Raw genomic sequence first — 27,073 nt, 5'->3', positions numbered from 1 at the left:
TTGGGAATATAGGACATCACCTATATACCTGTATATATGGCCAAAGCCTTTGATTGACTGGATCAGCAATAAAGTGTACAGCGCCGCCTCCTATTGGTTATGTTAATGAGCAGATCCTCAATCTGTGGCCGAGGATGTGCGTATGGTTAAAAAAAAATAAAAAAATAAAACAGCACTGCAAACCCAAATCCTTAATGTCACTCATCAGAATCTTCCTCTCAAATGTCTGAAAAAAAATTCCATTCGCTTTCCATCAACGTGTTCGGTAGGGCTTTGGTTCCCTACCAGTGTAACGCCAAACTGGGTGGTGCTTGGTGGCTTTCCCCATCAGAAGTTCCAGGTGTCTGATTATATAGAATGAGTCCTGTGAGATCCAAGAGTGTAGGAGAGGGGTGTTAAACCAAACAAACACCCACTGCATCATCTGGCCAAATCAAAATAAAGGCAACAACATGAAAGGACAAACACGTGCACAAAAAAAAAAAGTTGGACTGTAGATGATAGCAGAAAAAGTGGCTGAGCTGGCTGTTAGCTCCTGTGCCATGAGGGCCAAGATTTTGGCTGTGCCACCCTTTTAAAAAAAAAAAAAAAAAAAAAAATACATTCAGAGGGACTTCTCATGGATCACAAAAGCATGAACACATTTATCTCCTTACAATTGTAAACTAGGCATAGTTTATATTTAAAATCTGTTTTACAATGCCATGTAAGAAAAAAAAAAAAGTACATCCCCACTGTATTTTCAAATTTACACAGATCTATTTACAGATTTTTCTTCTGTGCATGTGTGCAGATGTTGGCAGATGTGTGTGTGTGATTTTGTTCTAAGTCTACATACAGAAAATAAAACCTGTACATCCAAACTTCTGTAGTGGATTGAGGCATCAATGAAAGGTTGTTCAGGAGAAAAAAAACATTACACTGCTCATGCACAGCACTATCCAGTCAAGAAAATTTAATCCAGCAAGACTTTTTTTTTTCTTTACAGTACTAAAAGTCTGTAGCAGAGAAACACACACGGTCCAACTGGCTGCCGAAGGAATTAAACGGTAATGTAGTGTAGAAGCAGTCAGCAGGCTTTCCTTTCCTTACATTTTACCCTGGAAAATCCACCTGATTACAGCAGCTGTTCGATCCTTTACAACTTTAAGGAAATTTGTGGGGGGAAAAAATAATGTGTTTAAAGGGCATGGAAGACTGGAGGCATGGGTGGATTTTTTTTTCTTCATTTTTTAAGGGTGGGAGGGCTTAATACTGAAATACACATATTGGGTAGGTGGGAGTAAAGACTCGGCAGGCAACGGGGTGCTGTGCATATTGGCAAATGCAGCGCTACTGGTGTTGACTTAGTAGCAAACAAACTGGTAATAAAAGAAGGCTCAGACTGCCATGGTGGATGGGGTGTTTGTTTTCTGTGTAACAAAAGGCAGTGGTGGAGGAGCTGACACTGTGATGAAGGGTTTTTGGATCCTCACACCTGGCTTCAGTTGCTTAGGAGCAGCTCTGTCGCCGTTTCCACGTCCCAGGATTTTGAAGACAAGGCCGCTATTACTGCATTCTGTATAAAAGGAGGAAGAAAAGTTGAAAAATGATTCTCATCTGAGAATTCGCAGATCTCACAAAGGCTGCAGAGAACAAGAACCACCAACTGCAGCTGGAGTCCATCCACGAGACAAGAAACCCACTGGAGAGAGCTAAATATACTGTTTGTTTGTCTTTAAGTACTGCGGTAATGTAAATGTTTGCATAAGCTTACTGCATAATAATAAATTCAAGAATGCATGCTCACGAACACAAATGAATACTTGTGTGTGTTTTGTGTAATCCATCTTGCAAGGCCAACATTTACAAGGCTCCAGCCATTTTGAGAAAGTTATTTATACACTAGAGACTATTCTGAACTATAAAGTAAAGAAAAAAGATCCACAGACATAAAAAGGAAGGAATCTACATACTATCTACTACAACTACAATCTACTACTTAAAGCCTTAATTCTGGCAGGTAAGAAGGCCATCAGGAGGAAATGGTTGAGCCCCCAACATTAAACCATATGCACTGCTGAAGGACTTTACAGAGTGAAAACCCCCCCCAAAAAAAAAAAACCTATGAGTTGAGAATTAAGGCCGTCAATACCTTTGACAAAAATGTGAATAAACTATGTAAAGATAAGTTATAACCTGATGTTTCCAGCTTATCAGCACTGTATATCATGCCCCATTCATTTCTTACTTCTGCACCTGTAAAACGTTCTGGTTTAAATAAAGACTATTAAAAAATACTAATGATAATAAAATTCTGGCTACCGCCAATGCTACCCAATAGCCTCCTACCAGACACATCTATGCTATCAATTTTAAAATCCTATGTTGCCTTGTTCTCAACTTATCGCATTCACTAGATTTTCAGAAAACTTGACCTCTGACTTTAACATTGAGGTCTCTGAGATTCAAACTTCTCCAAGATTTTTAGGGGACACGCTGCCTCATCCTCGAGTTATCGCATTCACAAATTTAGGTATTCACCTTGTCTGCCCGGCTGCCCCGCAGGGTGATGTCAATATTCCGTCAGCCTTTTACAGCTGAGGGGTAAAAATCATTTTAAAAATTATTACATCACCATCCAACTTCAAATCACCCCCCTCCAAAAAAATTACATTATACACATATATTATTGTGTATAATGACCGTATTGAATATAATGCCAGCAACAAACCAGAACACCAATTAATCTCATGCAGCGGTCGATCCAGTTCACAGGTTACTGTAATGTGTAGGCGATCATTGTGTGCCAGTTGGTTTAAATCTGACCAAAACTGCAGCAAGAGTAGTGATTCTTGTGAATTGTAATCGAACAGATGCATGACAGATGGCTCGTCATGGTATGAGTTTGTCCAGCATTCAGCTGAACAAACTAAAAAGTTGACACGCCGCATCTCACTGTTCATTACCAAATATTTCGTTTTTATCATTGGGTAAAAACATGGCGCCAGAGATGGAACAAGTCTTCAGGGAAGTGAATAGAGGGTGTGGGAGGGTAAAACTTCAAAGAATTTGAGCATTTCATTAGCAGATGAGAAAAGAAAAAGGTAGAAGGGCTCAATCTGAGCAGCTCACGTGTCTTATTAGGAAAGAATGAAGCAACAGCTTTCAAAACAAAAGCACTTCTCTTTGTTTCACAAGCACAAAATGCTGTTGAAAGAAGATGTGATGCAACAGTGATGAGCATCGCTCTTTCTAAATGTCTCTAAAGCATGTTGCTGCCATCAAGCTGAAAATAAGCATGTTTCTTAAAATATGATGTTATTATGTTAAATATAAGCTCAGTTTCCCAGACAGCGATTAAGCCTAGTCTTAGACTAAAAACTATTTTATCATTATTTACTTTTTTAATGGAGAGCTTCAGTGAATTTTTCCCTTGCTCTAAAACAAGGGACGATTAATGTTTGGGAAACTGGCTGATAGAGTGTAACTAAATTTTACCTATAAATGTGAGGGCACAACAAAAACAAAGGGGTTCTGACCTTATCGAAGCCCATGGCACAGAGTTTGTCTATTTTACGTGTATAGTCAGGACTGGAGACAGGAGCGCCCGCGTAGACGTGAGACCAAAGCCTCGCAGTCTGTTTGAACATTTCTGGGTTCTGCTTATACTGAGGATTCAGAAATACAGGTCTGTGAGCAACATCACAAAATGAACTAGCAAATATGGCAGATTTTATTTTAGACACAAGTTCACACCAGGTACCGAGACACGTACAGTTACCCAAATATAATTTGGTACTTTAATATCCGATTATAAGCAGACAAAATGCGAGTCGTGCATTAAGTCCTTCCCACCTGGTTTGCTACTACTGCATCCTGTGGATCGTCTGGTTCTGCTGCAGCGAGGAGAGCCTGTAGAGATAACAGCACTGTCCTCAAGGTCATAGCAGCTGCCCTGAGAGAGGGTGAGAGGGCAGGTTAAGTGAATGGAGCACACAGGCACACTGAGAACAGTTCAGATACTTTGCACTTACCACTGGTCTTTTAAAATGTCCAGGCATATTGCTCCGGTCACAGAACTGATATTAGGATGCCAGATCTTAGTGATGAAGCGCACCTAGGACATACAGATGAGGAAGCGTTATCTAGAGAAGAACGTGAGGTGACAGAAAGAAGAAATATTTACAGTTTCTTACAACAGATATGTCAGTATCCAGGCTACACTACAGTAGCTGTCATTTTACCATGTCCTGATGTATTGCAAGCCATTGCGAGGGAAATACTGCAAATTAATGAGCCAGCAGTTATAGTTTATGGCACCACTGCATTTTACATCTAAGTGACAAATTAACTTGATGTATTAAGCATTTAAATTACTGTATAAGCCAAACGCCGGTAGTTTAAACCCGTAAACTGTTACCTAACAGGTTATTTGGTGACATCATTTCAGGGAAAGATTGATTTCTTACCACCCCTGTGTTGAAGGTATGTTTACAAGATTCATTTGGTTACAGGAGGGAGACAATAAATGTTTATTTTCACTATTATCAGTATTAGACTTTCTCTTTTGCTTTTAACATACAAGCTAATAGTGACCAGAAACCTGAAAAGGCTGTTTACAAGTCACGTTATGCTGTTCTCTGTTAGAGCACTAACACAAAAAGGTTTTGTTAATTGAAGCATAATAGCTGAATTTACCTCAAAACTCTGATGCTCATAAGAATTATAAATTGATTCCGGTCAAAGTGCCACATACTCGCTTCTCTTCATTGGCTCACTGTTAAATCCAGAAATGAATATAAAATCCTTCGACTCACATGCAAAATCTTGCATAATCAGGCCCCATGATATCCTAAAGACCTCATATTACTATACACTATACTTCGAATACATATCGTTCTTGGACTGCATACTTGTGGTTCCTAAAGCGTCTAAAAGTAGAATGGGAGGCAGAGGCTTCAGCTTTCACGCCCCTCTTCTGTGAACCAGCTCACATTTTGGATTTGGGAGGCAGACACCATCTTTACTTATAAAATTAGACTTAAAATTGTACATTTTGATAAAGCATATAGTCAGGGCTGGATCAGATAACCCTGAACCCTCCCTTTGTTATGCTGCTACAAGCTCTGACTGCTGCAGGGCTTCCCATGATGCACTGAATGTTTTGCTCATCATTTATCTCCTTACTCTACCTGTTTTTATTCACCACCACTGTATTTAATCATTAAGCTCTGGTTCGCTCTCCTTTAGTTTGCCTTTTGTCCTATTGGTCCCTCTTTTTTCGCTTTCCTCTCACCCCCAACTGGTTGTGGCAGACGGCTGCCCGCTCCCTGAGCCTGGTTCTGCAGGAGATTTCTTGTTGCTATATGGGAGTTTTTCCTTCCCACTGTTGCCAAGTGCTTGCTCACAGGGGATTGATGTTTCTATTATCGTAGAAACATGGGTGCTACATAATTAAAAGTGATTTGAACTGCAGCACTGGGAGCGGTTTTTAGAGTTGGGTACCATGCACAGGGTCACTTAGGCATGAGCAGTGGCAATTAGTGACAACCGATTTTACCAGCTATAACAAAAGTGTACATGTTTTCAAAATAACTGAACAAGGAAGAGAGGCAGAGGATGAAAGGCACTAAAGCAAATACCTTTGGCGGGTTAAAAGGATAGGTTTCTGGGATTTTTATTTCAAGCTGATATCTGCCACCTAGGAAAGAGAGAAAAGCAGACATGCGTTAGTATATCAGACCACATGACGAGTATCACATATCTTGGCCATCGTTTCCAATATTACAGTACCTTCATATGGTGTGTCTGGAGGCCCTGCTATCTCACCCCTCAGCTCTGTGAAGTTCTCGTCCACCAAATCTACTTTAATCTGGTTTTTACTCGTCTGTAGGTTGGAACAAATGCAAAAAACAAAGAAAGAAAGAAAAAGGAGTTACCCAGCTCATGTCTTCACGTGTTCACATCAAATGAAAACAAGAAGTCCCTGGCAAGATGGTTGCTAGAAAAGGCACGGCTAGTGTCATTTTGTGTTAACATTAAAAACCAATTTGAGCCCCATTCCCAGAGGAAACACTAGGACAATTCAGGTTAGCACCAAAGTTACAAAACTATAAAACACCATTAACAGGAGTTGGGCAGGAGGTGATATGACAGCATACACCTTTTAAATAAACGCAGTGTATTCAGACTGTTAACAAACAGCTGATTAACGCCTGATAAGTTTGTTGAACGTTGCAGCAAAACATCACGGCTGTTAATGCTAACTGTGGATACATGTCAAAATAGCGTTAGCAAGCCTTGCTAACTGCCGCTAACTCATTTACTTTGCTAAACAGCTGCGGTTCCCTGCCTGAGGCGCTAACAGGCCACACACTCTAGGTTTACTTGACTTGTGTAATTAAAACAAAGGTGTGCGACGTTGTTTGTTAGGCATTCAGGGCCTGTCAGCTGAGAGAGCCGAATCCCCGGTGTTTCCTGAACACACCCACCTGACATAACAAGGGAGGTTCGCCTGGACGCTGATTTGAAGCTAAAGCTAGCTAAAGTTCTCCTATTTGGGCCTGACCTGCTGCAACAGAGGACCCAAACCTGACTAGGGTAAATCTATTTGGTCACAATAACGGCTGCCGGTAGCGTATATTTTAACAGAGCTGACACAATTTTAAAGAAAGAGCTGAGTAGAAGTGAAAATAAGCCGGTAGCGTTACCGCACCTCTTCGCTTTTGAGAACTTCTTTGAACTCCCGTTTGATCCTTTGGACCGCAATGTTGGCCATGGCTGTGTCTGCTGAGCTGCTGCCGCCGCTGCTGCCTTCAAGCTACACCCGTGGCCCGTCTCCCTGTGTTGTTTGTTTGTTTGTGTGTGTGTGAGGGGGGGGGGGAGGCCGCCTGTTCGGTGCTTTCCACACTTACGGAGCTCCTTTCACTTTCACCGTGTATAGCGCTTCTTTCCAGCTCAGCGAGAGTTCGCAGTTCGCCTGCCTGCGCTCAGCGTCAGTCCGTCCAGAACATACACACACACACAGAGAGAGCAGCTGCATGGAGCACACACTAGAACTTTCATTAATGAGCTCTGGTGACAGTCAACCTGGGTTGATGCTCTTTTGTAACTTCCCTTCAGGGCATTTCTGTCATGGTTTCCATCTGATTGTGAGGGATGTTCTTACTGGAATGGGAACTCTTTCTTACTCACATTTTATCTACATGGTGGTCAGTATCTCTATGTGTGTGTGTGTGTGTGTGTGTATGTATGTATGTGTGTGTATATATATGTGTGTGTGTGTGTGTGTGTGTATATATATATATATATATATATATATATATATATATATATATATATATATATATGTATATATATATATATATATATGTGTGTGTGTGTGTGTGTGTGTGTGTGTGTGTGTGTAATGTTCTGCATATATGTTAAAAGCCATATATGCTATTAACAGACACATTGCAGCTTCTGTCACTCCCTAAGTATCTTGTGATAACTGGCGCAGGCAGCTGTCTATGTAGAGTGCACACACTCTTCATCTACAGTTCTTCAGCTTAAACTTAAAACTTTTCAGCTGCATTCACACCTTTGTGGTTTGTAACATGAATGGCATTTCAGTGGCTTTCAACTCTTGGAGGTGCAGAAGAGAGCGGATGGAGGGGGTGGGGGCATGTTATGAGGGGGGATTTGAAGGATGCAAGAGTGAAGGGGAGGTTTATAAGATGATATGATGTATGGTTTGGAGATGTCAAAACTGACAAAAAGACAGAAGGCTGAGCAGGAGGTGACAGAGCTGAAGATTCTCAAGTTTTCCTTGGGATTGACCAGCATGGACAGGAATAGAAATCAGTACATTAGAGGGACAGCTCAGGTTGAGCAGTTTGGAGATAAAGTTGTAGAGACGAGGCTGAGATGGTATGGGCATGTACAGAGGAGGAAAGGAGATATATTGGGCAAAGGATGTTGAAAATGGAGCTGCCAGGCAGTAGGGAAAAGAAGGCCCGCAGAGGAGGTTAATGGATGTAATGGAGGAGGACATGCAGAAGGTTTGTGTGACAGAGATGGATACTAGGGACAGGGTGAGATGGAGGCGGATGATCCATTGTGGCGAACCCTAAAGGGACCAGATGAAAGAAAAGGAGTTGCTTCCATCTCTTACAGATGCATCTTTATAGTCACTAGAATAAACTTTTGTTTCATTCACAGAAGTGAATGTATTCCAGGTTGGTAACAGATGAAAGTAAGGTAAAGAACCTCTCATATTTTTTTTTATATTGATAATAATATTAATAATAACCTCCACATATATTATTATATTCAATGAGGGGGGGGGGGGGGGTTAATGGTGTGTGTAACTGAGCTTGTAATGTTTCTAAAACTTGGAAAATACAACAGGTTGGTGCTTCTCTGGCTCTTATTTCTAAGTATTGGTGTCTTATAAGCTTATTTGGGAATGGTGATAGATTAACTTCCACTCCCACAGTGACAAAATAAAACCAATAAGTTATATAATAAATAAATAAATAAAAGCCCAGATTCAAAGTTAAAGTATGTGTTGTGCTGCAGAAAGGTATCTCTTTGTTTTCCTTATTTAAAAGAATAGCATTTATATAGTAGCATAAAAATTAAATACTTTAACTAATGAAAACTTTAAGTAATGAAAAGTATTCAAGTCGAATCCACCACCATGTATTTGATTACACAACTGCACAGATGTTGTAGGTTCATGGGCCTCTGTAAGCTGACAGGCAACTGGACTGTTTGTTTACTATCCAGAAAAAGTGATCGTTGCTTGTTGTGATTGGCTCAAAGGGCCCGCCCATCAGACTTTCAGACCAATAAGCAAGACAGCTGTTTGGCTGAACACAGAGCAGAGCCATCGGGGAGCCGCCCCACTCCCGAGGTCCCGGATGAAGAATAGCCGCTGGCTCACGTGTATTAAACAAAACACAGACGGTGGTTTGATGTGTTTGCAGTTTGATGGTCTCTGTGTAGAGCAGCGGTGCAGCTCGGGCCCCTGAGAGACAGTGATCGTTTTATTAACATCACGCCGCTCCAGTAAGTCGCTGTTTTTTGCTCTCATGTCTTTGTTCAGTTAATAACAATCTAAAGACAAGGGAGTGGGGGTGGGGGGTGGAATGGGTGTGAGTTTCCTCTGGCTTGGCTGGCGGGGTTAGCAAGAAGCTAGTGTAAACGTTAGGCTAAATCACGTAATTTTAAAACTACAGGGAAGTAACCGTAGATGTCTTTAACCTCGTTTTAGCTGACTTCCGCAAAAGTGCAGGCATACTGCAACCTTTGTATGTCTGATGTTAAACCTCCTGCAGTCTTAATCGGAAAGCCGCGCAGTGACAGATTACGGTCTTCGGCTTTAGCTGTGTTGATTCAGGTTGTTTGTGGTGTTGTTGCACTACGTTGCTTCACATATTTGTGTTGTTTAGTTTACTGTCATTGACGACAGTGGGGTGGAGGAAAAAAGCTAGCTATAAGCCAATAGAAATTTAACAGCACCACCAAATGAAACCTTTAGAATGCCCATAAAGTTCACCCAACAGCCCTCTAGTTTATTACACAATCTTTCGCTGAAGGCTGTGAGGTTTAGCCAGGTGTGCATCACTGGCCGCTGGGTGTAGTCAGTCTTAGGTAAACATGTTTGGCTTTTTATTTTTTTTATTTTGTTTCTTTGTGGTGTAGACAGATAATTCGGATGTCTATTGTGTGCTGGTGGATGCATGGCAAGAAACATGAAAATAAAATAAGTGGTTGAAAATATCCTAATCACTGTATATATGTTGGCCGCTGTTTTGTTTTTTTGTTTTGTTTTTAAATGATAACAAGATATATTCTTGAAAGAAATGTCAGCCAGTAAAATCAGCCAATCCCATCACAGGTATTCAGTGCATTTAGGCGTGCAGATAAGGTCGAGAAGAACTCCTGAGGTTCATAGTTTGTAAAAGAATGTGGAAGAAAGGGGATTTAAGTGACTTTAAACACAGCGTGAAAGTTGGTGCCAGATGGGCTGTGTTTCAGTAACTGCTGGGTCCTATTCCAGGATGAGGTCTAATTTAAATGGTAAATGGTAAATGGCCTGTATGTATTTCTGTTCGCTTTTACTAGTCCCTAAGGACCCCAAAGCACTTTACATATCCAGTCATCCACCCATTCACACACTGGTGATGGCAAGCTACATTGTAGCCACAGCCACCCTGGGGCGCACCGACAGAGGCGAGGCTGCCGGACACTGGCGCCACCGGGCCCTCTGACCACCACCAGCAGGCAACAGGTGAAGTGTCTTGCCCAAGGACACAACGACCGAGACTGTCTGAGCCGGGGCTCGAACCGGCAACCTTCCGATTACAAGGCGAACTCCCAACTCTTGAGCCACGATCGCCCACAGGGGCTGAGTTTGTTAATCCTGAGTTGAGGGGAAACTCTGGGTTTTCTGTTCCAGAGAGAGCATTAAATTGAACTCTGAGCCAGTGTCCAAGGGGTAACACTGTGTGAACCCAACCTGCTCACTGGCCGGTTTACTTCAACAAACTGAGATTCTATCAGAGCTCATAGCAGCGCAAATCCATTTGCAGAAGCCTCAGTTAGTTTATAGTTTGCAGTTTTTTATACTTAATATGAGCTCTTTTATAATCAACCAATACTCAGTGTAAAGATGTATCCAACAATTACACTGTAGATTTATTATCAGTGCAAAAAATAAACTCTGTGCTCTCTGTTATAACCTCTGTGACTCTGTGGGCAGTAATTGAGCTGCCACATTGAACCTTGAAGCAAATGGGCTACAGCAGCAGAAGACCACACCTGGTGCTACTCATGTTAGAAATAGGAAGGTTACCGTTCACATGGGCTCATTAAAATTGACAACAGAAGATTGGAAAAATGTTGTCTGGTCTGACCAGTCTCAATTTGTGCAGTGACATTTAGATGATAGAGTTAGAATTTGGCGTAAACAGCCTGAAAGTATGGATTTTCAGGTTTCATATAAGATGATGGTTCAGCGGCCTGAATTGTTGAGGTTGTTGGTAATGTAATGGGCCCAACAAAGTACTGGCAAGGTGTACCCAAGAAAGTGGAAATGAATGTATTTCAGTATCGTTATGAGCTTTAGAAGTTCATCTGGGGTTTGTTATGGGTTTGATAACCACGATTAGACACCTGTAGCAGACATCTGTGTGTTTGTGGTTGTTTTGTTTTTGGGGGGGTGTTTTTTGAACCATTGTCAGTGTGTGTTTCACCTCCATCATTGTCAGCATTAACCAGCTTGATCTTACTCCATCAATGCTTTATCCAAGCCAGAAATAGCTCATCTTCCGTTGTCACTCATAATGACAGCAATCATCCAAGTTCTTGCTAGTATGAGCCACTTTATTAGCAGGTTCTAAGCTCATAGTTGGACTGCTAGTTTGTGTCATATGGATTCATCTTTTTTTAAAAAGTATGTTCATACAAAACATGCTAATACACTGAGAGTGCAGAAATCAGCTCTGAATGATCCAACATGGTGTTTCATAAAGGGCTTCATAGAGTGATAAAGGTGAAGGCTATTTTAAATAGAGGCTCAACATTCCACAGTTAAAGTTTATTTTCTCTTTCAAGGTTACTGCGATGAAACTGTGAGATTGGCGGAATATGGGGATTTGTTGGTATTCCCAGCAAAAGCTAGAAAACCGAAATTAACTTTTCACTGTTGCTGACATGCAGCAAAACGAAACGCCAGCACTCTATGCAGAGTCTCCTTACCTGAACAGTCTCCTCCCCCTAATCAGTGTGTGCTTGTAGAACAAGAGGGAGTGTTAGGTTTCTTTCAGTTGTTCATGTACGTCCTAGTTACATGCTGTACTTCTCTTCAGGTGGATACTGTCTGGTGAGGAATGGCGGAGGGAGGCTTTGACCCTTGTGAGTGCATCTGCACGCAGGAGTACGCAATGAGGCGCCTCATCAATTTGGTAAGCGACACAGCTTGGAGGTTTTCTAAATCGCCTCTAATTTAAGTTGAAGAGACGGCGTGTAGACATGTCAAAATATTCAAAGTATGTGGTGTGAAGTGATAACATCATCAGCTGAAGTTTAAAAGGAAACGAAGATCAACTTGCAAGTAAATTCAAGCCTTAAAGAGATGTGGGGAGAAGGAAATGCAAAGCTACATCCTGGTTCCTGCTCAGTGTTTGTCTTGACAGCCTGTCTGCTCTGCCATGCAAAGACAGTTTTATTGCCCTCAGGCTTGTATTGTGCTTGGAAATATACTTTGGCTCTTCTTATTTCAAAATATAACATTTGTTGTTGTGAGTTTCCCAGTTTCATGAAGGACACAGTTCATAGTTACTGTATGGCAGCTTACAGTTGACCTAATTTACATTTGGTGCACAGGTGTAGCCTACATGGCAGAGAGCTGGATACACACTGGGCCATCTGATTTGCTTACAGTGTTAAAGGATGTTGTTCAGATGTCTAAATAATTCTTCGTCATAGCTATAGTGTTTATCTCAGGAACCAGGTAGAGCTCAGATGGTGGCTTTGTAACACTACTCACCACAATATCTCTGCTGGTTAATGAATCAAAGTTAGTAGGCAGTGTCATTTCCTCCCAGTTTGAGGGCAAAGAGTAAATCATTTTGTTCTTCTGTAATTTTCTTCCAGCTGAGGCAATCTCAGTCCTACTGCACAGACACAGAGTGCCCTCAGGAACGTATGTATGAACTTCTCTCAGTGTAGCTCACATTTTGTAAGTGTTTGAACGCACGATAGGACTCAAATGTGTGTCTGAATAAGAAGTATTTTATTTTATTTTATTGTTTTTCTTCAGTGCCAGGTCCCAGTGGGTCAGTGGGCGGGGGAGGTGACCTGACCCTCCCCATGGTTCTGATGGGATGGGCGGTGTTAGCCCTGGTCCTGTTTTTGCTGCGCCCATCCAGTCTCAGGGGAACCCATCATTCTGGCAAGCCCAGTGGACCCCGCAACGTGAGTGCAGATCACACTCATTTTACATAACAAATATATCTGAAATGTAAAGACGTACAGTAATGTGCAAAAGTCTTGAACCGCCACTCATTTCTTTATATTTGCTAGGAAAATTAGAAAGGTGCAGCAGGTGCAGGACAAGACTTTGAGATGATGTTCATCTGCCGGAGACGTGTTTTTAGGCCTGACACTTCCTGACATGTTATCTTTTGCATTTTGTATAGATTCAACTAAAGAAATGGGTAAAATGTTTTTGCAAAAGACAAAGTGACAAAGGTCTTTGCTAGGTTACCTGTTATGTGTATGCACAAAACTAGTTAATGCCTTGCATTAACTACCTGCAAAGTCTGGCTTTTTGAAAACAAAATATAAAGACATGAGGTGTGGCTCAAGACTTTTGCACAGTACTGGAGTTTTGTTTTTTTTTCCCCTTTTGCCTCCACCTGAACAGTCCAGATACCACGTGCACATTAAATAAAAAGGAAGGTGTTTTATCAGGGAAACATATTTCCTTGAATCTAATAATGCAACGTTTGATTGCTATGAATGAAAGAGAGCTATTATCACAGATGATTAAATAGAAAAGCCAATTTGGTTGTTAATACGCTGTATTCTGCTTCAGGAAATTCGTGGTAAAAATATTACTGAAAAAGGTTTTACATCTGGTGTGTACTGCAGAGTTAGTAGGGCTAACAGCTGCTGCATGAACTTATGTTTAAAAAAAACATAGACCAGTGTTTATGTAGCAATCAGCCTAAAAACACAGGACCTTTAGTCATTGCGATAAGAGACTTGGGGAAGCACGGAGGAAAATCTGCGTCATCTGAAATAAAAAAAGGTTTTGTTGTAATGAGGTCAGGGGATTAGACAAACCTGATACCTCTCTGACAAGGCACATGTCTTTTATAACAAAAGGCTGCAACATAAAACCAACCAAAATCTCAGAGTAAAACTAACATAAAGTCGCTTCCAAACAAGTTTTTCTGCCACTAAACATTTGATTTTTGAATTTCTCTCTGCCTGCTTTCCTGTCCTTTTCACTTCTGTCAATAAACATTACTAATAGTAATAATGAATGTAATTCTTGGGAATGTTGTTGTCATAGCTCTGTTGATTTTTATAACTGTGTGTATTATTTGAGTTTTAGACAAGTAACATTATTTCCCAATGCAAAAAACGCAGTTGCTGTATTTCAAAGCGGATAGGTTAATATTTGCAAAGATGACTAATTCTCTCCCTGAATAGAAACCAGGAACCTAATATTTATTCTGTGATGTCCTTCACAGACCAAACTGGAGCTTTATTTTAAGGACAACATATTATGACATTGTGGTTATTATGGTTTTGGGGGGTTCTCCTTCCCTTTTATGTGTATGTGACAAAAATCCGCAGAGTTGCAAAGCTCAACTCTAACAGCAAGACTTTCCTATAATCTTTTTATTTTAAAAAGAGGAAAGAATAGCATTTCTGCTATACTTGAGTCTACAAAAAGTGACTATAATGAGCAGCTGCCTCACAAACATTTTTATTTACTATCTATAGCGTCTTGTCCCATCTCTAATGCTAAAATGTCTCAGCAGGTCTGCTAAATCTTCAAAGACTATGTGCTGATTTACAAGACTTGGTGGATTACTTTTGTTCTTGATGCCACTGTCGCCATTAGCTTTATATGGCTAATGAGAAACTGCAGAAACTTCAGACCTTATCTTTGAAATACTAGGAGGAGGGTGTGTGTGTCAGTGTGTTTGCATGTTGCCTTTTGTGTTGTGAAGTGTAGCCTCATCATAACCAACTGCTTTATTAGCAATACAGGAAATGTAAATGGTCAGGATCCAATAATGTTTTTTTAATTTTTATGATAGCAGGTTTACTTGTGACATGTGGGCATGTGCAGATCATCATTTCATTTAAAGCTACAGGTACAGAAACGGCTTATTTGAAGTGGGCTAAATTGAGGGGTATGTGGCCATGTCTGTTAGCTGAAACTTCAGCTCCAAACACTGCGAAGTTTTCCCCAAAGGATCGTGGTTCAAACCTTTGTAAGGGACACTTTTTAAGCCTTTAAAAATCAGTAAAATATTTATAGCCATTTTTGGATTTGACTGGTAATTCCATGCTAGGAGTTTTTAAATCCCAGTGATCTTTGAAAATACATTCACAAAAAGCCACTTACAGCTGCTCCCTTATTTACAAGGATTTGCAACAGGTGCAGGAAAACAAAAAAACAAAATATAGCTAACTCTAAGAGTGGCCAAGTGTGGTACATTCTTAAAAAGAATAAATGCTCTGACAAGCCCAGCAATGCCAAAATACATGAAAGACCACAGATGAAGTAAAATGGATGATGACAGAAACTCTTCCTTGGCTAAGAAAAACAGCTTCACATCATCTAACCAAGTCAAGAGCACTCAAGTAGGTAGACTTGTCATCGTCTACAATGACCTTGGCAAAGATGTCTTCCAGAATGGAAATACAGAGGATTCAAAACTATGTGCAAACCACTGGTTACTCTGAAGGACAAGAAAGTCAGATTTTTGCAGACAACATCTAAAAGAGTTCTTTGGAAGATTAAACCCAGATTAACTTGTACCAGAATGATGGGAAAGGAAATGCTGCAAGCCTGCACACTATCTGTGAGGCAAAACCAAAAAAAAAGGTTAAAAACATTGTCTTTTTTCATGTATTTATACCCAAAATTATTATTTATTATTTATTTATTTATTTATTTATTTCTGGGTTTGTTTTGTTTTTTGCAGAGTGATGGAAGAGAGCCCCCAGCACCACCTATCGACTAGCAGTGGAGCCAAACAAACAGCAAATGTACACCTCCTCTGACTGGAGTTGCACAGTAGCTGCAACCAGGACAGCACCATCTGTCTTTCTGTCAACATTCCCTCACATATCTTTTTCTTTCTTCTTCTGATGCTGCCACAGACTTGTCTTTGATTTCTTATTACTAGAGTCCAACTGATCAACGAGGCCAGCACAACTATGATATTTAAAGGGGACCTATTATAGCTCATGTCCAGCTCCAAAACTTATTTTACTCAATTACAATGGCATGATTTAGAGTTTGAAATGATCCTTTTTTAGGTTATACTTGTCCTGGTGCAGCTCCTTAGCTGGAGAGGTGTTAGCCCCTCCCTCTTTAAGTCAGCTTCATTCTTATTCGCTGCCATGCGCAGAATTTGAAATGAAGGTGGGTGTAGCTTCTATGCTTACAGTCAGAGCTACAAGCCTGATATCAATTAAGGATTACTGCTCTCACTGACATCACAAAGGAGGAAGAGTAGAAAAAACTGAGCAACTTTGACCGTATTTAGTATGAGCATCCACCCATGTAAAAGCATATATGTGACACACATGGGGAAAATGGTGAAAAGCAAAATATGTTCTCTTAAAAACAGTTGCATTTCTCAATTTAAAAGATTTTATCCAGAGGAATGTGATAATAGCTGAACACAATCACATAAAAAATATAAAACTTGGTACGACACATGGCTTTTCATAGCAGAAGTACACACTCAACTACCAAACAGCTGTGGCTTAAAAATATATATCAGTTGGATTTGCTTAAATGAGCAATCGCAGGCATCAGAGCTGGTCCCTGATCCCAGCTCTGATGCCTGCGGATCTGCAGAGACTCGGATGCAAATCTATGATGAAGGAATGTGTCACATAATCGGGGAAGAAGGGAGGGGGCAGTAGTAAAGAGTTCCTGTTGAATCGTTAATTTGTTTTTCCGGTGCTTGAAATAACAAAGGGTGGAGGGTCCTTCAGTCTCTCTCAAACATTCCACACTTCTTACTTTATGAAGATAAAACTCTATACGGTGCCAGTAACCATGACATTTTGTATCATGTTTTAGTTTCATATTTAACCCTGCAGAATTTTTTTGATAAGGTTATAGTCTCATTACAGTAACACAACATAGGATTCTTAATGCAGTGAGTAAGTCTAGTGTGTTTACATTCAGGCCTTGGTGAGATACTCATCTGACTCAAGCAGGTAGTCGGCTCTGCTATATTGACTGTAAGGCTGTCCCTTTAAATAAGGTGGTGCAGCAGCACGTTTGAAGGACAAAATTGAAGTTGATCTGTAAAATGTGAGCAAAATATTTGATGCACACACCAGAGAAAACTATTATTCACCTCCAGTAATACAGAGATGCTTAGCCTCATTTGACAAAATGAAACTATCTGCAGTTATATCATCGTATGTTAGGATGATTGTGTGTATTATTGTGCTTTAAAAGAAAATTGTACTAGTACCCAAAATAATACATTATTAGCACTTTTTTGATTCCTTTTGGAGGTCTTGTGTACAGATTAAGCTTTCTAAAAGATGAACGCAATCAAAGTTTCTGCTTCACAACTTCAGTACCACGGTTTGTCAGTGGAAATTAATGAAACGTGCCAATGTGAGTTTTTAGTTTCGAATTATTTGTGTTGAAATGGCAATACTGAGGGGTCCTTTTATGATTTTCACTTTATTTGGGAATGATTTTTCATTTTCCACATTTTAATTGGGAACATTACCGATACTGGAGCCTTACCATAAATAAATATATAGCTCCCTCCTATTGTATTGACCCACACAAAGCAACAAAACCATTGAACCCACATGTTTTCAGAACCATCAGCTGAGTGAGTCTGTTTGTGTTTTGTGAACATCTGTATAGTGTGTGGTTATTAAAGTGTATATGAGCCTTGGGATATATCCCAGGGTGTCTGTGATACCAGAAATTACATGCATTAATCTTAAAATGGAAGAGTATTTGTTGAATGCATGGAGGGAGTTTTAAACACATCTGAATCTGGCTGCTCTTCATTATCAGCGAAAGTCCTCTGAATTATGTTGTACTATGGCTTTCTAGGGTTGTTCTGCGAGGTCACGGGGAAGAGCTGAAAGATTGAAAATGCTGGGTCAATTGTATGGTATCAATGGGGAAGCCATGAGACTATTGAGATGATTGGTGGCATCAAGTAGACCTCAATTTACACTGTTACTGTTTAAGAGTAAAAGGGCTTCAACTATGCACTTTTCCTACAACAAAACAGAAAATAAAAAGACTTATGTCTGAAGCTTGGCTGTGTTTTTGTGTGAAGCTGGCACATTTCCTTCTCATCAGATTTATAATTGATATATGCTTCCAGCCAGAGTAAGAATGTAACACTTACACTTTTAAACATTTGATTATCAGGTGTAGTTGGTGACTCTGAGTATTCAACAAAACCACTGATGGTCTTTCTGTTGTAGCATCAAAGCTACAACAGAATGGCTGAAAAAGAAAAGAATCAAGGTGTTGCAGTGACCCAGTCTAGACCTCAACCTGACTGAAATGCAGTGAAGGGACCTCAAGAGAGCTGTGCATAAACAAATGCCTGTAAAATCTCAGTGACTCAAGCTATACTGTAATAAACAGTGGGCCAAAATTTCTCAACAGTGATATGAGGGACTGATTAAATCATATAGAAAACCACTTCTTCCAGTTACTGCTGCTAAAAGTGATTCTTTAGTTTTTCACAGGACTGCATATTTGTATGTGTTTGTCATCCTTAAAGATTAGGCTCTCTCTAGTTAAGGTATTTTCAAAATAAATTTTAACAATGTTAACCGTAGCTCAGGGGGTTGGAAATCGCATCTGTAACTGGAAGGTCGCCGGTTTGATCCCTGGGCTCTCTGTCCTGGTCGTTGTGTCCTTGGGCAAGACACTTTACCCTACCGCCTACTGGTGTTGGCCAGAGGGGCCGATGGCGCGATATGGCAGCCTCGCTTCTGTCAGTCTGCCCCAGAGCAGCTGTGGCTACAACTGTAGCTGCCTCCACCAGTGTATGAATGTGAGAGTGAATGAATAGTGGTATTGTAAAGCGCTTTGGGTGCCTTGAAAAGGGCTATATAAATCCAATCCATTATTATTTATGTGATTACTCCTCTTGATAATTAAATCACTTATTCAAAAAAAAAAGTGGTCCTTATTAATATCAATTTGAGGCTAGACTGGGTAAATAAAGTAGATAACTTCTGACGTTACAGTATTTTTTCACATAAAATTCCTTCATTGTGTTTTTGCTATATAGCCCTCTGGTTGTGTGCAACCCCCCTTCCCTTACATGTAGTGTTCTGGTCACAAGTGACCAGCCAGTTTTAACAGCTCTAAAATTAACATAAGAAACATTTTTCACCACCAGATTCAGTTCAGTGGGTGGGTCAGTGGGTCGTTCAGTGGTCATTCACTTGGCCATTCAGTGAGGTATTCAGGGGGTCAGAGGCCAAAGGGGCGTGAGGGGTGGATTCCCATTAATTTCCTAAAAAACTCAAAATTCAACGAAAGAGGTGCTCATCACTTTTAGATGTTCAAGTGCATCGTGTGGAGGATGCCACAAGTCCTCAAGGAAATCGGATGTAAAACACAATAGTTATGAGTTTTTACATTTGTAAATCGGTCAGATTTGACCTGAACACGGCAGGAAGGTTTTAAATAGTCTATCTCTAATTAGCCTTCTTGTTACCTTTAAATAAACTTTGGACTATAAAACTATGAATCATGTCTCCCAAGCACTGAACACAATAGTTTAGACATTTTAATAATTAAATAAACAAACATATTCCTTCCGAAACAAGTCTTGTCCTAAGTCTTCTAAGCATGCGCAGTGCTAAAACGGAACTGTCCGTCTGTTTCCCTGGGTTACCATCAACAACTTCGCTAGCCCACAGTATCTTCAGTATGCTAGCGTGGCTTTAGGGTCTCGTGTATCATTATACATCGGCATAAAAATATGTATAGAATAGGTGATTAAGCTTGAAGAGCAGCACGGGAGGTTAATAACGTGTTTAGAGGCTAATTAGCTCGAGCGAATGAACCCCAGCTAGCATTTTAGGGAGCTGTTTACAGCTTTAGGATGACCGAGCAGGAGTACGGGACTCTTGCTTATTCAAAAAGTCCGAAAACATCTAAAAGAACAACATTTCAGGTAAGGACCGTTTCTAAACAAAATAAGAAATGAGCGGCTCAGTTAAACCTGATTATTAAAGGAGAATCATGTTAACCTGAAATTATGTCGCTTTAGGATGAACTCCAGGCTGCTGTCTCTGCCAGGGCGACCAAAGCCAAGACAGATCAGTACACCTACTCTGATGACTTCGAAGAAGATGAAGATGGTATAACGAAAAAGAGTTATTATATCTAAAAAGGACTCTAAGTGAATGGAGTAGTTCATTTGTTACAGAGGGATAGTAGCGAAGGTTAAAGGGAAGGCTTAAAAGATGGACGTAAGACCTGCTGTGATGCATGGTTTAGAGAGCGTTATACTGAAAAATAGACTGGAAGTGGAGCTGGAGGTGGCAGAGCTGGAGATGTTGGGATTTTCAATGGGAGCGACTGAGATTGACAGCTTGGGTTAGGCTGTCAGGAGACAAAGCTAGAGAGAAGGTTGAGATGGTTTGAAGACATGCACAGGAGGGATAGTGGATGCTGCAGGTAGAGCTGCCTAGATGTAAGTGAAGGAGGACATGTAGAGGGTCGGTGTGACAGAAAGGGATGCTAGGGGTAGGGTGGGAGGGAAGAAGATGATTGATTAAAAACAACAACAACAACAGTGTGTGTTGACAGTTTATCTTTTTGTTTTTCAGATTTTTTAAACAGACTCCTTAAATTAAGAAAAAAGAAGACAGATCCTCTCAAAGCTGGGAAGAATAAAGCCAAAATCATTAACAACTTTGACCTCTCAGATGATGAAGACAAACACAGGAGGACAAAGAAAGTTTCATTCCTGAAAACAAAAAGAATCAGCTCTCCCTCCAACAGCACCACTGCGTCAGAGTCACAAGAAAAAAACGAGCCCCTAGACTCACACACGGCTGCACGTGATAGTTCTAATGGGTCAGCATCTTCACAACGCTCCACAGATGACGCACAGTTTAAAAATGCTCGTGTGGATTCAGCTGATCCTCAGATCACAAGAGAAAGCTCAAGTAAATCTCTGTCATACCAAACATCAGACGATACTCTCCTGGACATGCCTTTACCGTTACCATCTGACAGCAGCGTGGTGGAAACTCCAGGGCCAGAGCAAAAGAGCGGCTCTTCTGCTGAAGAAAGCTCACAGACTTCACAGTTATCAACATGTGACCTGAACCACACAGCTTCAGCAGGTCTGTTTAGTTTAATACACAATACTGCTATCAGGAATCAGTGCAGATTTTACATTTAGATTTACACCTGTCACCATTCAGATAGTGTTTCAGAGAGGGAGCCACCAAGACCTAAACCCCGGCAAAGGACCCTAAGATTGAGCTTTCACACTTCAGAGAAGCCAGCTGAAGACTTTCAGGATCTCAGCAGGCCTCAGACTTCTTCTGTATCAATTCCTCTCTCAACTGATACATCTGGCACCATAGCTGTAAGGAGCTGCAGTCCAGCTGTGCTTTGTTAATCAGTGTTTTAAGCTGCAAACTAAAATGAAACTTTTCATAATCAGAGGATGTTTGTGATGTTGTTTCATCATAGTGGACAGAAGGAGACCACACAGTTTCACCCTCTTCAAATAAGAGTGCACGGTCTGCACTCCTCACAAAGTCCACTGTTGATTCTGGATCGAAAGGTAATGATCACAAAAAAAATCTTCAAAACCTTTTTTTCTTTTTATTCAGGACATTTAAAAAAGGGCAACTACAGATAATATGGTGTGACGTTAGCAAATCGTAAGGAAGAGGAGAATAAAAATACTTTTATATTTATAGGTATTGGAGTTTGCATGCAATTATTGATTAGTTATGCACTGACTTGGGCAGCAAAATTTAACACAAAAAATATTCATTAAAATCTGGACTTTAGAAAAATGTAGAAAAATGTGTTGTTTAAATATATATGTATATATATATATATATATTTTTTTTTTTTTTTTTTTTTTAAACCTACTGTGGGAGAAAAATCAATCACTCCACATTATAATAATCATTAAAAAGTCAAAAGAAAATAACCAATATTTTTGCTACATGTCTAATTAATGCTCTTAATATTTGTTTTATTGTTTTAGATGGCTTTATTTCTGATGACAGCAAAGAGCAGGAGAGGAACTACTCCACATCATTTGAAGAATTTACTGTAAGACATATTCTGCACTGTGTAACGTCGCTGTGAAGTTTAGTTTTTTTTAATGAATCACAGCTTATTCTGAGGAGAGCTCCAGCTTCAGTTTGTGTGGGTTTTCAGTCACTCGGCTGATGGTAGTCTTAAGCGCTTGAGTTGAGGCAACAGGACTGTTTTGTAGGTTTGTGAAGACGTTACACATGTCATCTAAGAGGCTTCTTATGTTCTAAAAACTGATGGAGAATTCTGTGTATTTAACCTATAGCGAGGTCGTCCTCTTGGAGGTGGTCCTGAGAGTTGTTGACCCACCTTGTAATTATTAAAGGTCACATGAGGGTCTGAAGGTATGAATCAAGGCATGCGTCATTACGCTGCATTCCAGATTGAACACATAGAAGAAGCCTTGTGGATGAGAGGTCAAACATCTTCACGAACCAAAATCAAGTCCGGTTGCTTCCATTTCAAGAGTCTAAGAGCTCAGTCTGTGCATTGTTGTCTTCCAGGGATGCTCAGGAGATCCCTCAGCTCATCTCTCTCATGTCTCTGAGGAATCTGTTGAAGCAAGGTTGGTAATCAAGCTGCAGTAGCAGAGCTCTATGTGTGAAGCAGACCTGATCACTTAGCTGGCCTTTCTGTTGTTGTTTTGTTTAAATTAGGACTTTGAGTTCTCACTCTAAGACCACTCCAAGATCTCAGAGTGCATGCTCCAGGAAAGTGGAGTCCAAGTATTTGGGGTCTCTCAAAGTTCTGGACCGTAAAGTCTCTTTACAAGAGTCTCAGCCACAAGAAGCAGATTCCCTCCGAGCTGCCATTTATCAGGTCGGTGTGGTTCTGAGGGTGTTGTCTTTTCTAGTTTTTTTTACATTGTCAGCCATGCAGTGGAGAAAAGCACTGTGACGTACCCTTATATCTACAGTTAAAAGTCTGTGTGTAAAAGACAATGAAAACCTTACTCAGCACTGCTCCGAAGAACCATGCAGCTAAATATAGAGTAGCAGTGGTTTTACTAATCTAAATTAAAAGAGTGTTTCGTAATCGTGTGAGTTGTTGGGAGAAAACAATGTACTGCACATTGAACATTTAGATTTGAATGAATGTGTGTATGTGTTAAGCGGGCCTCAGAGTATCAAAAGCACATTCTCAGTCCAGTAAAATCCACCCTCACTTTTACAAGGAATGGCTCAAAAAGAAGAAGGAAAAGTCGAGGGAGAACATGCAACTGAAGAAGAAAGAGGCCATGTTGAAAGAAAAAAAGGAAAAGGTGAGTCATCTGTGTTTTAGACAAACTACAGAGCACCTTACAAGCTTTAAAGATTACATGGATGCTCTTCAATTTTTTTCAAAAAACAAACAGGAAGAGGAGGCTAAAAAAGAAGATGCTGTTGCGTTCTATGAGGCTTGGAAGAAAAAGAAGGCAGAAAGCCTCAAATCTAAGGCCAAAGAGAAGGAAGCTGTGATTAGAAAAGAACAAAAAGCAGCTGAGGAGAAAGAAGAAAAAAGGCAGACTGCTCAACAGGTAAAAGCATACATCACTCTGACACCTATAATGAGATTGCTTGTGTGTATCCGTGAGGTTAATTTGGTATTTTAATAACAATTAAAGGTGTTTGAGAAATGGAAACGTGAGCATGATCATCTGCTAAAAGAGAATTACAGAAAACAAAAGGAGGCTGAAAATAAATTGAAGCTTAAAAACAAAGAACAGGAGGAGGTGAGAAAAAGGGACAGCAGGTCTGCCTTTTCTAACTGGTGAGTGGAAATCATTCATTATTAATTTGTCCCATTTATTTAAAGGTGATGAAAAGAGATATCTCTTTTTTTAAGGCACTGAGAATTCATTTTTTGCAGAATGGTCTGAACAACAGATCCAAAAGATGACTGAGCTTTGCTTTTAGTGGTGGTAATACATAGATTTAAATGTGCATATATGTTTAATAAAACTTGTAACAGCTGTGGTGCCGGGTTGAAAAATATCGCCCACCAGATGGCAGTCAAAGCTCAGATCTTCATCCACTGTTTATTTCTAAAAACCTCACAGAAAAGTCATGTATACTGATTTTTTAATCCTCTTTTTAAACATGATTAAGGTGTGAAAAGAAGAAAGAAGTTATCGATGACAAATTCACGTCAGAGCGCAAAGAAATCAAAAATAAAGCGGAGGAGGAGAAATACATGAAGGAAGAAAGAGATAAAATGGCTTTAGAGGTGTATGAAAACTGGCTGGTAAGTAGAATTATTAATGATTATTACCAGCATCTGAGGTGCTGCTCGCCGCATCCTTTTTTGTTCATGAGACAGATGGTCTCTCGCTTAGCAGTCGCGACCAGGCTCCAGTGTGAACTCTTCTTTTGTGACTACTTAGATGGCACTGACAGATTTCACTGCTCAGGAGGGGAAAATCTGAACGTTCAACCAACTGTTTCAGCATATCTTTAATGAAAATGTTGTGAATTTCTTCTGATTTAATGCTTTTACCTCATTCTGTTTCTGAGAATTTTTTCTGAAAGTTTTTAAAATAAAAAAAAGTGTGATAGCTTAATAAGATCAGAACCTTACGTTATATAGATTGTAGATTAAATCAGCATCTAAATATATTTTTTGTTTGTGTAACTTTTTGGCCAAATGAGCCTGCATTTTACACATAAAGCTCAAATTAAATATGTACAGTACTGTGCAAAACTGTTGATCCATCCCTCATTTGTTTATATTTTGCTTCCAAGGAGCCAGACTTGGCGTTGAGTGATAAATCTCCAGGCTTTCTGAAGGTCTGCTGGACATTTTTGAACTCATTTTTAGAGGATTTCTTTGTTTTTTCTTGTGGATCACCATGCAGTAATAAAAGTATTCGTATGAAATATTGACTTTCAAGCTTGTTGGTATTGCACCAGGTATGGCTCAAGACTTTTGCCCAGTATTGTATATCCAGCCTTACTCCCTCTTTGATTAATCATTTCCTGACCTCGGAGTTTTTTGTTGTGTTGCCTTGGATGTGCGTGACTCGTAGCGCAGTAACTCTCTCCATTTCATAGAGCTTTCAGAGCATGACCACAGTTATGAAATTGTACACGTGTCTTGAGATCATAATGGGCGTGATCTTTGACTCAGAGCTTTGTTTTGTCTGCCTGAAGTCCATCTTCCCCCTCGATGTTCAGACTAATTTATAGAGACGAGATCACATCATCCCTGTCAGTACCCGTTACATACATAATTGATTTGAACTTTTATTAAGTTAAATATGAGGTTCACACCACTGTCCCACGGTCTTCTTAATTTCTGGTTGTATAAGGCGTTGTTATCAGGTGTACAAATCTAGTATTTTTGAATATATTGTATGTGTGAGCAGTCCTTGTCCTTGTGGCTAGTGTCACAGATTTTCTTGTTGTTCTTTAGGCAAGGAAAGATCTAGAGCAGAAGAGACGCAGAGAAGAGAGACGGATACAAGAGATACTCGGAGACAGCCCACCTCCACCATGGAGCCCCCCAAATAAAACCATACCGTTTCGAAGATGACGAATAAAATGTAACATAACACCCGTGTAATGTCTGTTGGTGCTATGTTACATGTTTTTGCAAATGCAAGTTTGTAATGTATGTTGTTCTCTGATAGCTACTTTCATATGATTTTGTATTAGACAGCAGATCTAGTGTGTGTTTATATTTTTATATGTTTTCTAACTCAGATGTTTGCAAAATTGGAAACAGTTGTGGGACAGAATGATTTTGTGATATGTCAAGGAAAAATTCATGTATTTAATTTTTTAAAATTGTATTTGATTATTTTTATAAATATGTTTATGCTTTAGCATGTAATAATAATAATAATAATGATGATAATAATAATGAATGTATTTAAAGGCCCTTTACAGGCACTCAAGGACACGTTACACCCAATTAAATATCATATTATGATTGAAATTACAGTTGAAAAACAACTTAGAATTAAAAGTTAAGATAAAATTTTCAATAAAACAACAGACAATTAGGGCTTAACATGAGAATGTGCAGTAAAGCAGTTTAACATTGTTGTTGTTGTTTTTGCTGATTCCCTTTTAATGTTTATTTTTGTCTTCTGGTTAAGAAGAACTCACAAACCTGCAAATGATTTATTTATTTTTTGTATTGTAAGGGCATTTCAGTAATTACTTAATAACTTCTCACCCACAGTTATGTTTATAAGTATTTGGAGGAAGACAGGTTTTTGTATTTTGCCTCTGTACACCACCACAGTAGATTTTGAGGTGCAGACTTCCTGTTTTAATTCTGGGGATTTAACTAAATATTGAATAATTGTTTTACACAGGCTCCTATTTTCACAGCTCAAATGGAATTAGAGAATTAACTGACATGTAGGAGGCCCAAAATGCAGAGTCATCGCCCAGATGTGCCCAGAGATCACGGTGACTGTTGTGGAGGTCAATGGGTCCCGTTAATTCTCATTCATAATACCATTATCTAAAAAGCTGATATGAGGATAGTCGGACAGGATTAATTGTTAGAGATCTGGTAAAGCTTTAACTAGCAGCAGTTGGTCATAGGCTGTATTGATATGCTCACCTTTGAGATTCAAATACAGCATCTCAGAAATGCTTCAAGCTTCTTTCATTTATTTGACAGAATTCTAAACATGGTTTAAAAAAACAACTTTAAATTGGTTGCTTTCCTGGCATGGAGTTGACTTTTAACTGTAGTTCACAAATTTTCAACAGGGTTGAGGTTAGGGGGTTGATATTCCAGCAGTTCTTAATGGCAGGCTTGATTCTTAGTGGTCTCTGGGTTGTTGCTGAACACGTTTGAATAATTTGTACAATTATTTGAACTAATCACCCTGGAATCTGCAGTTGTTTAGAAGTGGCTCTAAGAGACCTTCCTGACTATGAAGCTATGATTCTCCCTTTTAGATCTCCACTGAGTTCCATGGAGCTTTGCATTGTTCTGAGAATTGGTCAGTCCAATATTTGCTGTCTTAACTCATGAAAGATGGATACTATACAATTATTTCATCTCGGAAAAAGAACAATTACCATGACATTCATG

The 27,073-nt window shown here is 39.8% G+C and overlaps 3 protein-coding genes across 5 annotated transcripts; 2 read left to right on the top strand and 1 right to left on the bottom strand.

Moving 5' to 3' along the window:
* Positions 1-947: 947 nt before the first annotated feature.
* On the bottom strand, positions 948-7,038 carry ube2kb (ubiquitin-conjugating enzyme E2Kb). Of its 2 annotated transcripts, XM_080879548.1 has the most exons (7): positions 6,698-7,032; positions 5,776-5,869; positions 5,625-5,683; positions 4,017-4,099; positions 3,838-3,937; positions 3,522-3,650; positions 948-1,558 (listed from the first exon to the last, which is right to left on the bottom strand). In XM_080879548.1, exons 1-7 carry the CDS (start codon positions 6,758-6,760, stop codon positions 1,484-1,486), a joined length of 603 nt encoding a protein of 200 aa, XP_080735674.1. In that variant the 5' UTR covers positions 6,761-7,032; the 3' UTR covers positions 948-1,483. The 2 variants fall into 2 exon arrangements, with proteins under 2 accessions (XP_080735674.1, XP_080735675.1); XM_080879549.1 differs by lacking the exon at positions 3,522-3,650 and having other exon boundaries at positions 6,698-7,038.
* On the top strand, positions 6,422-18,032 carry smim14 (small integral membrane protein 14). 2 transcript variants are annotated; one of them, XM_080879551.1, is made up of 5 exons: positions 6,422-6,582; positions 11,841-11,936; positions 12,628-12,676; positions 12,794-12,948; positions 15,705-18,032. In XM_080879551.1, the coding sequence occupies exons 2-5, from the start codon at positions 11,862-11,864 to the stop codon at positions 15,741-15,743; spliced, it is 318 nt and encodes a 105-aa protein (XP_080735677.1). In that variant the 5' UTR covers positions 6,422-6,582; positions 11,841-11,861; the 3' UTR covers positions 15,744-18,032. The 2 variants fall into 2 exon arrangements, with proteins under 2 accessions (XP_080735677.1, XP_080735676.1); XM_080879550.1 differs by lacking the exon at positions 6,422-6,582 and adding an exon at positions 8,877-9,036.
* A 1,592-nt stretch (positions 18,033-19,624) lies between these two features.
* On the top strand, positions 19,625-26,569 carry map9 (microtubule-associated protein 9). The gene is made up of 13 exons (XM_080880306.1): positions 19,625-19,922; positions 20,019-20,109; positions 20,581-21,102; positions 21,184-21,350; positions 21,458-21,551; positions 21,987-22,054; positions 22,543-22,604; positions 22,696-22,858; positions 23,214-23,300; positions 23,394-23,555; positions 23,643-23,788; positions 24,127-24,262; positions 25,430-26,569. Exons 1-13 carry the CDS (start codon positions 19,851-19,853, stop codon positions 25,547-25,549), a joined length of 1,890 nt encoding a protein of 629 aa, XP_080736432.1. The 5' UTR covers positions 19,625-19,850; the 3' UTR covers positions 25,550-26,569.
* Positions 26,570-27,073: the final 504 nt, after the last annotated feature.

The sequence above is a fragment of the Rhamphochromis sp. 'chilingali' genome, assembly GCF_963969265.1.
Source record: "Rhamphochromis sp. 'chilingali' genome assembly, chromosome: 4".
Classification (NCBI taxonomy): Eukaryota; Metazoa; Chordata; class Actinopteri; order Cichliformes; family Cichlidae; genus Rhamphochromis; species Rhamphochromis sp. 'chilingali'.
The sequence above is the reverse complement of the archived record's forward strand: the minus strand, read 5'-3'. Positions and strand labels throughout refer to the sequence as shown.

Excerpts from the sequence above, each read along its gene's own strand:
- smim14 (XM_080879551.1), top strand. The coding sequence starts at position 11,862 with ATGGCGGAGGGAGGCTTTGACCCTTGTGAGTGCATCTGCACGCAGGAG. Across the intron at positions 11,937-12,627 it reads TGAGGCGCCTCATCAATTTG|CTGAGGCAATCTCAGTCCTA; the intron begins GTAAGCGACACA and ends ATTTTCTTCCAG. Across the intron at positions 12,949-15,704 it reads AGCCCAGTGGACCCCGCAAC|AGTGATGGAAGAGAGCCCCC; the intron begins GTGAGTGCAGAT and ends TGTTTTTTGCAG.
- ube2kb (XM_080879548.1), bottom strand. The coding sequence starts at position 6,760 with ATGGCCAACATTGCGGTCCAAAGGATCAAACGGGAGTTCAAAGAAGTT. Across the intron at positions 4,100-5,624 it reads ATCCTTTTAACCCGCCAAAG|GTGCGCTTCATCACTAAGAT; the intron begins GTATTTGCTTTA and ends TGTATGTCCTAG. Across the intron at positions 1,559-3,521 it reads GTGCCATGGGCTTCGATAAG|AATGCAGTAATAGCGGCCTT; the intron begins GTCAGAACCCCT and ends CCTTTTATACAG.
- map9 (XM_080880306.1), top strand. The coding sequence starts at position 19,851 with ATGACCGAGCAGGAGTACGGGACTCTTGCTTATTCAAAAAGTCCGAAA. Across the intron at positions 21,552-21,986 it reads TGTTGATTCTGGATCGAAAG|ATGGCTTTATTTCTGATGAC; the intron begins GTAATGATCACA and ends TTATTGTTTTAG. Across the intron at positions 23,301-23,393 it reads TGAAAGAAAAAAAGGAAAAG|GAAGAGGAGGCTAAAAAAGA; the intron begins GTGAGTCATCTG and ends AAAAACAAACAG.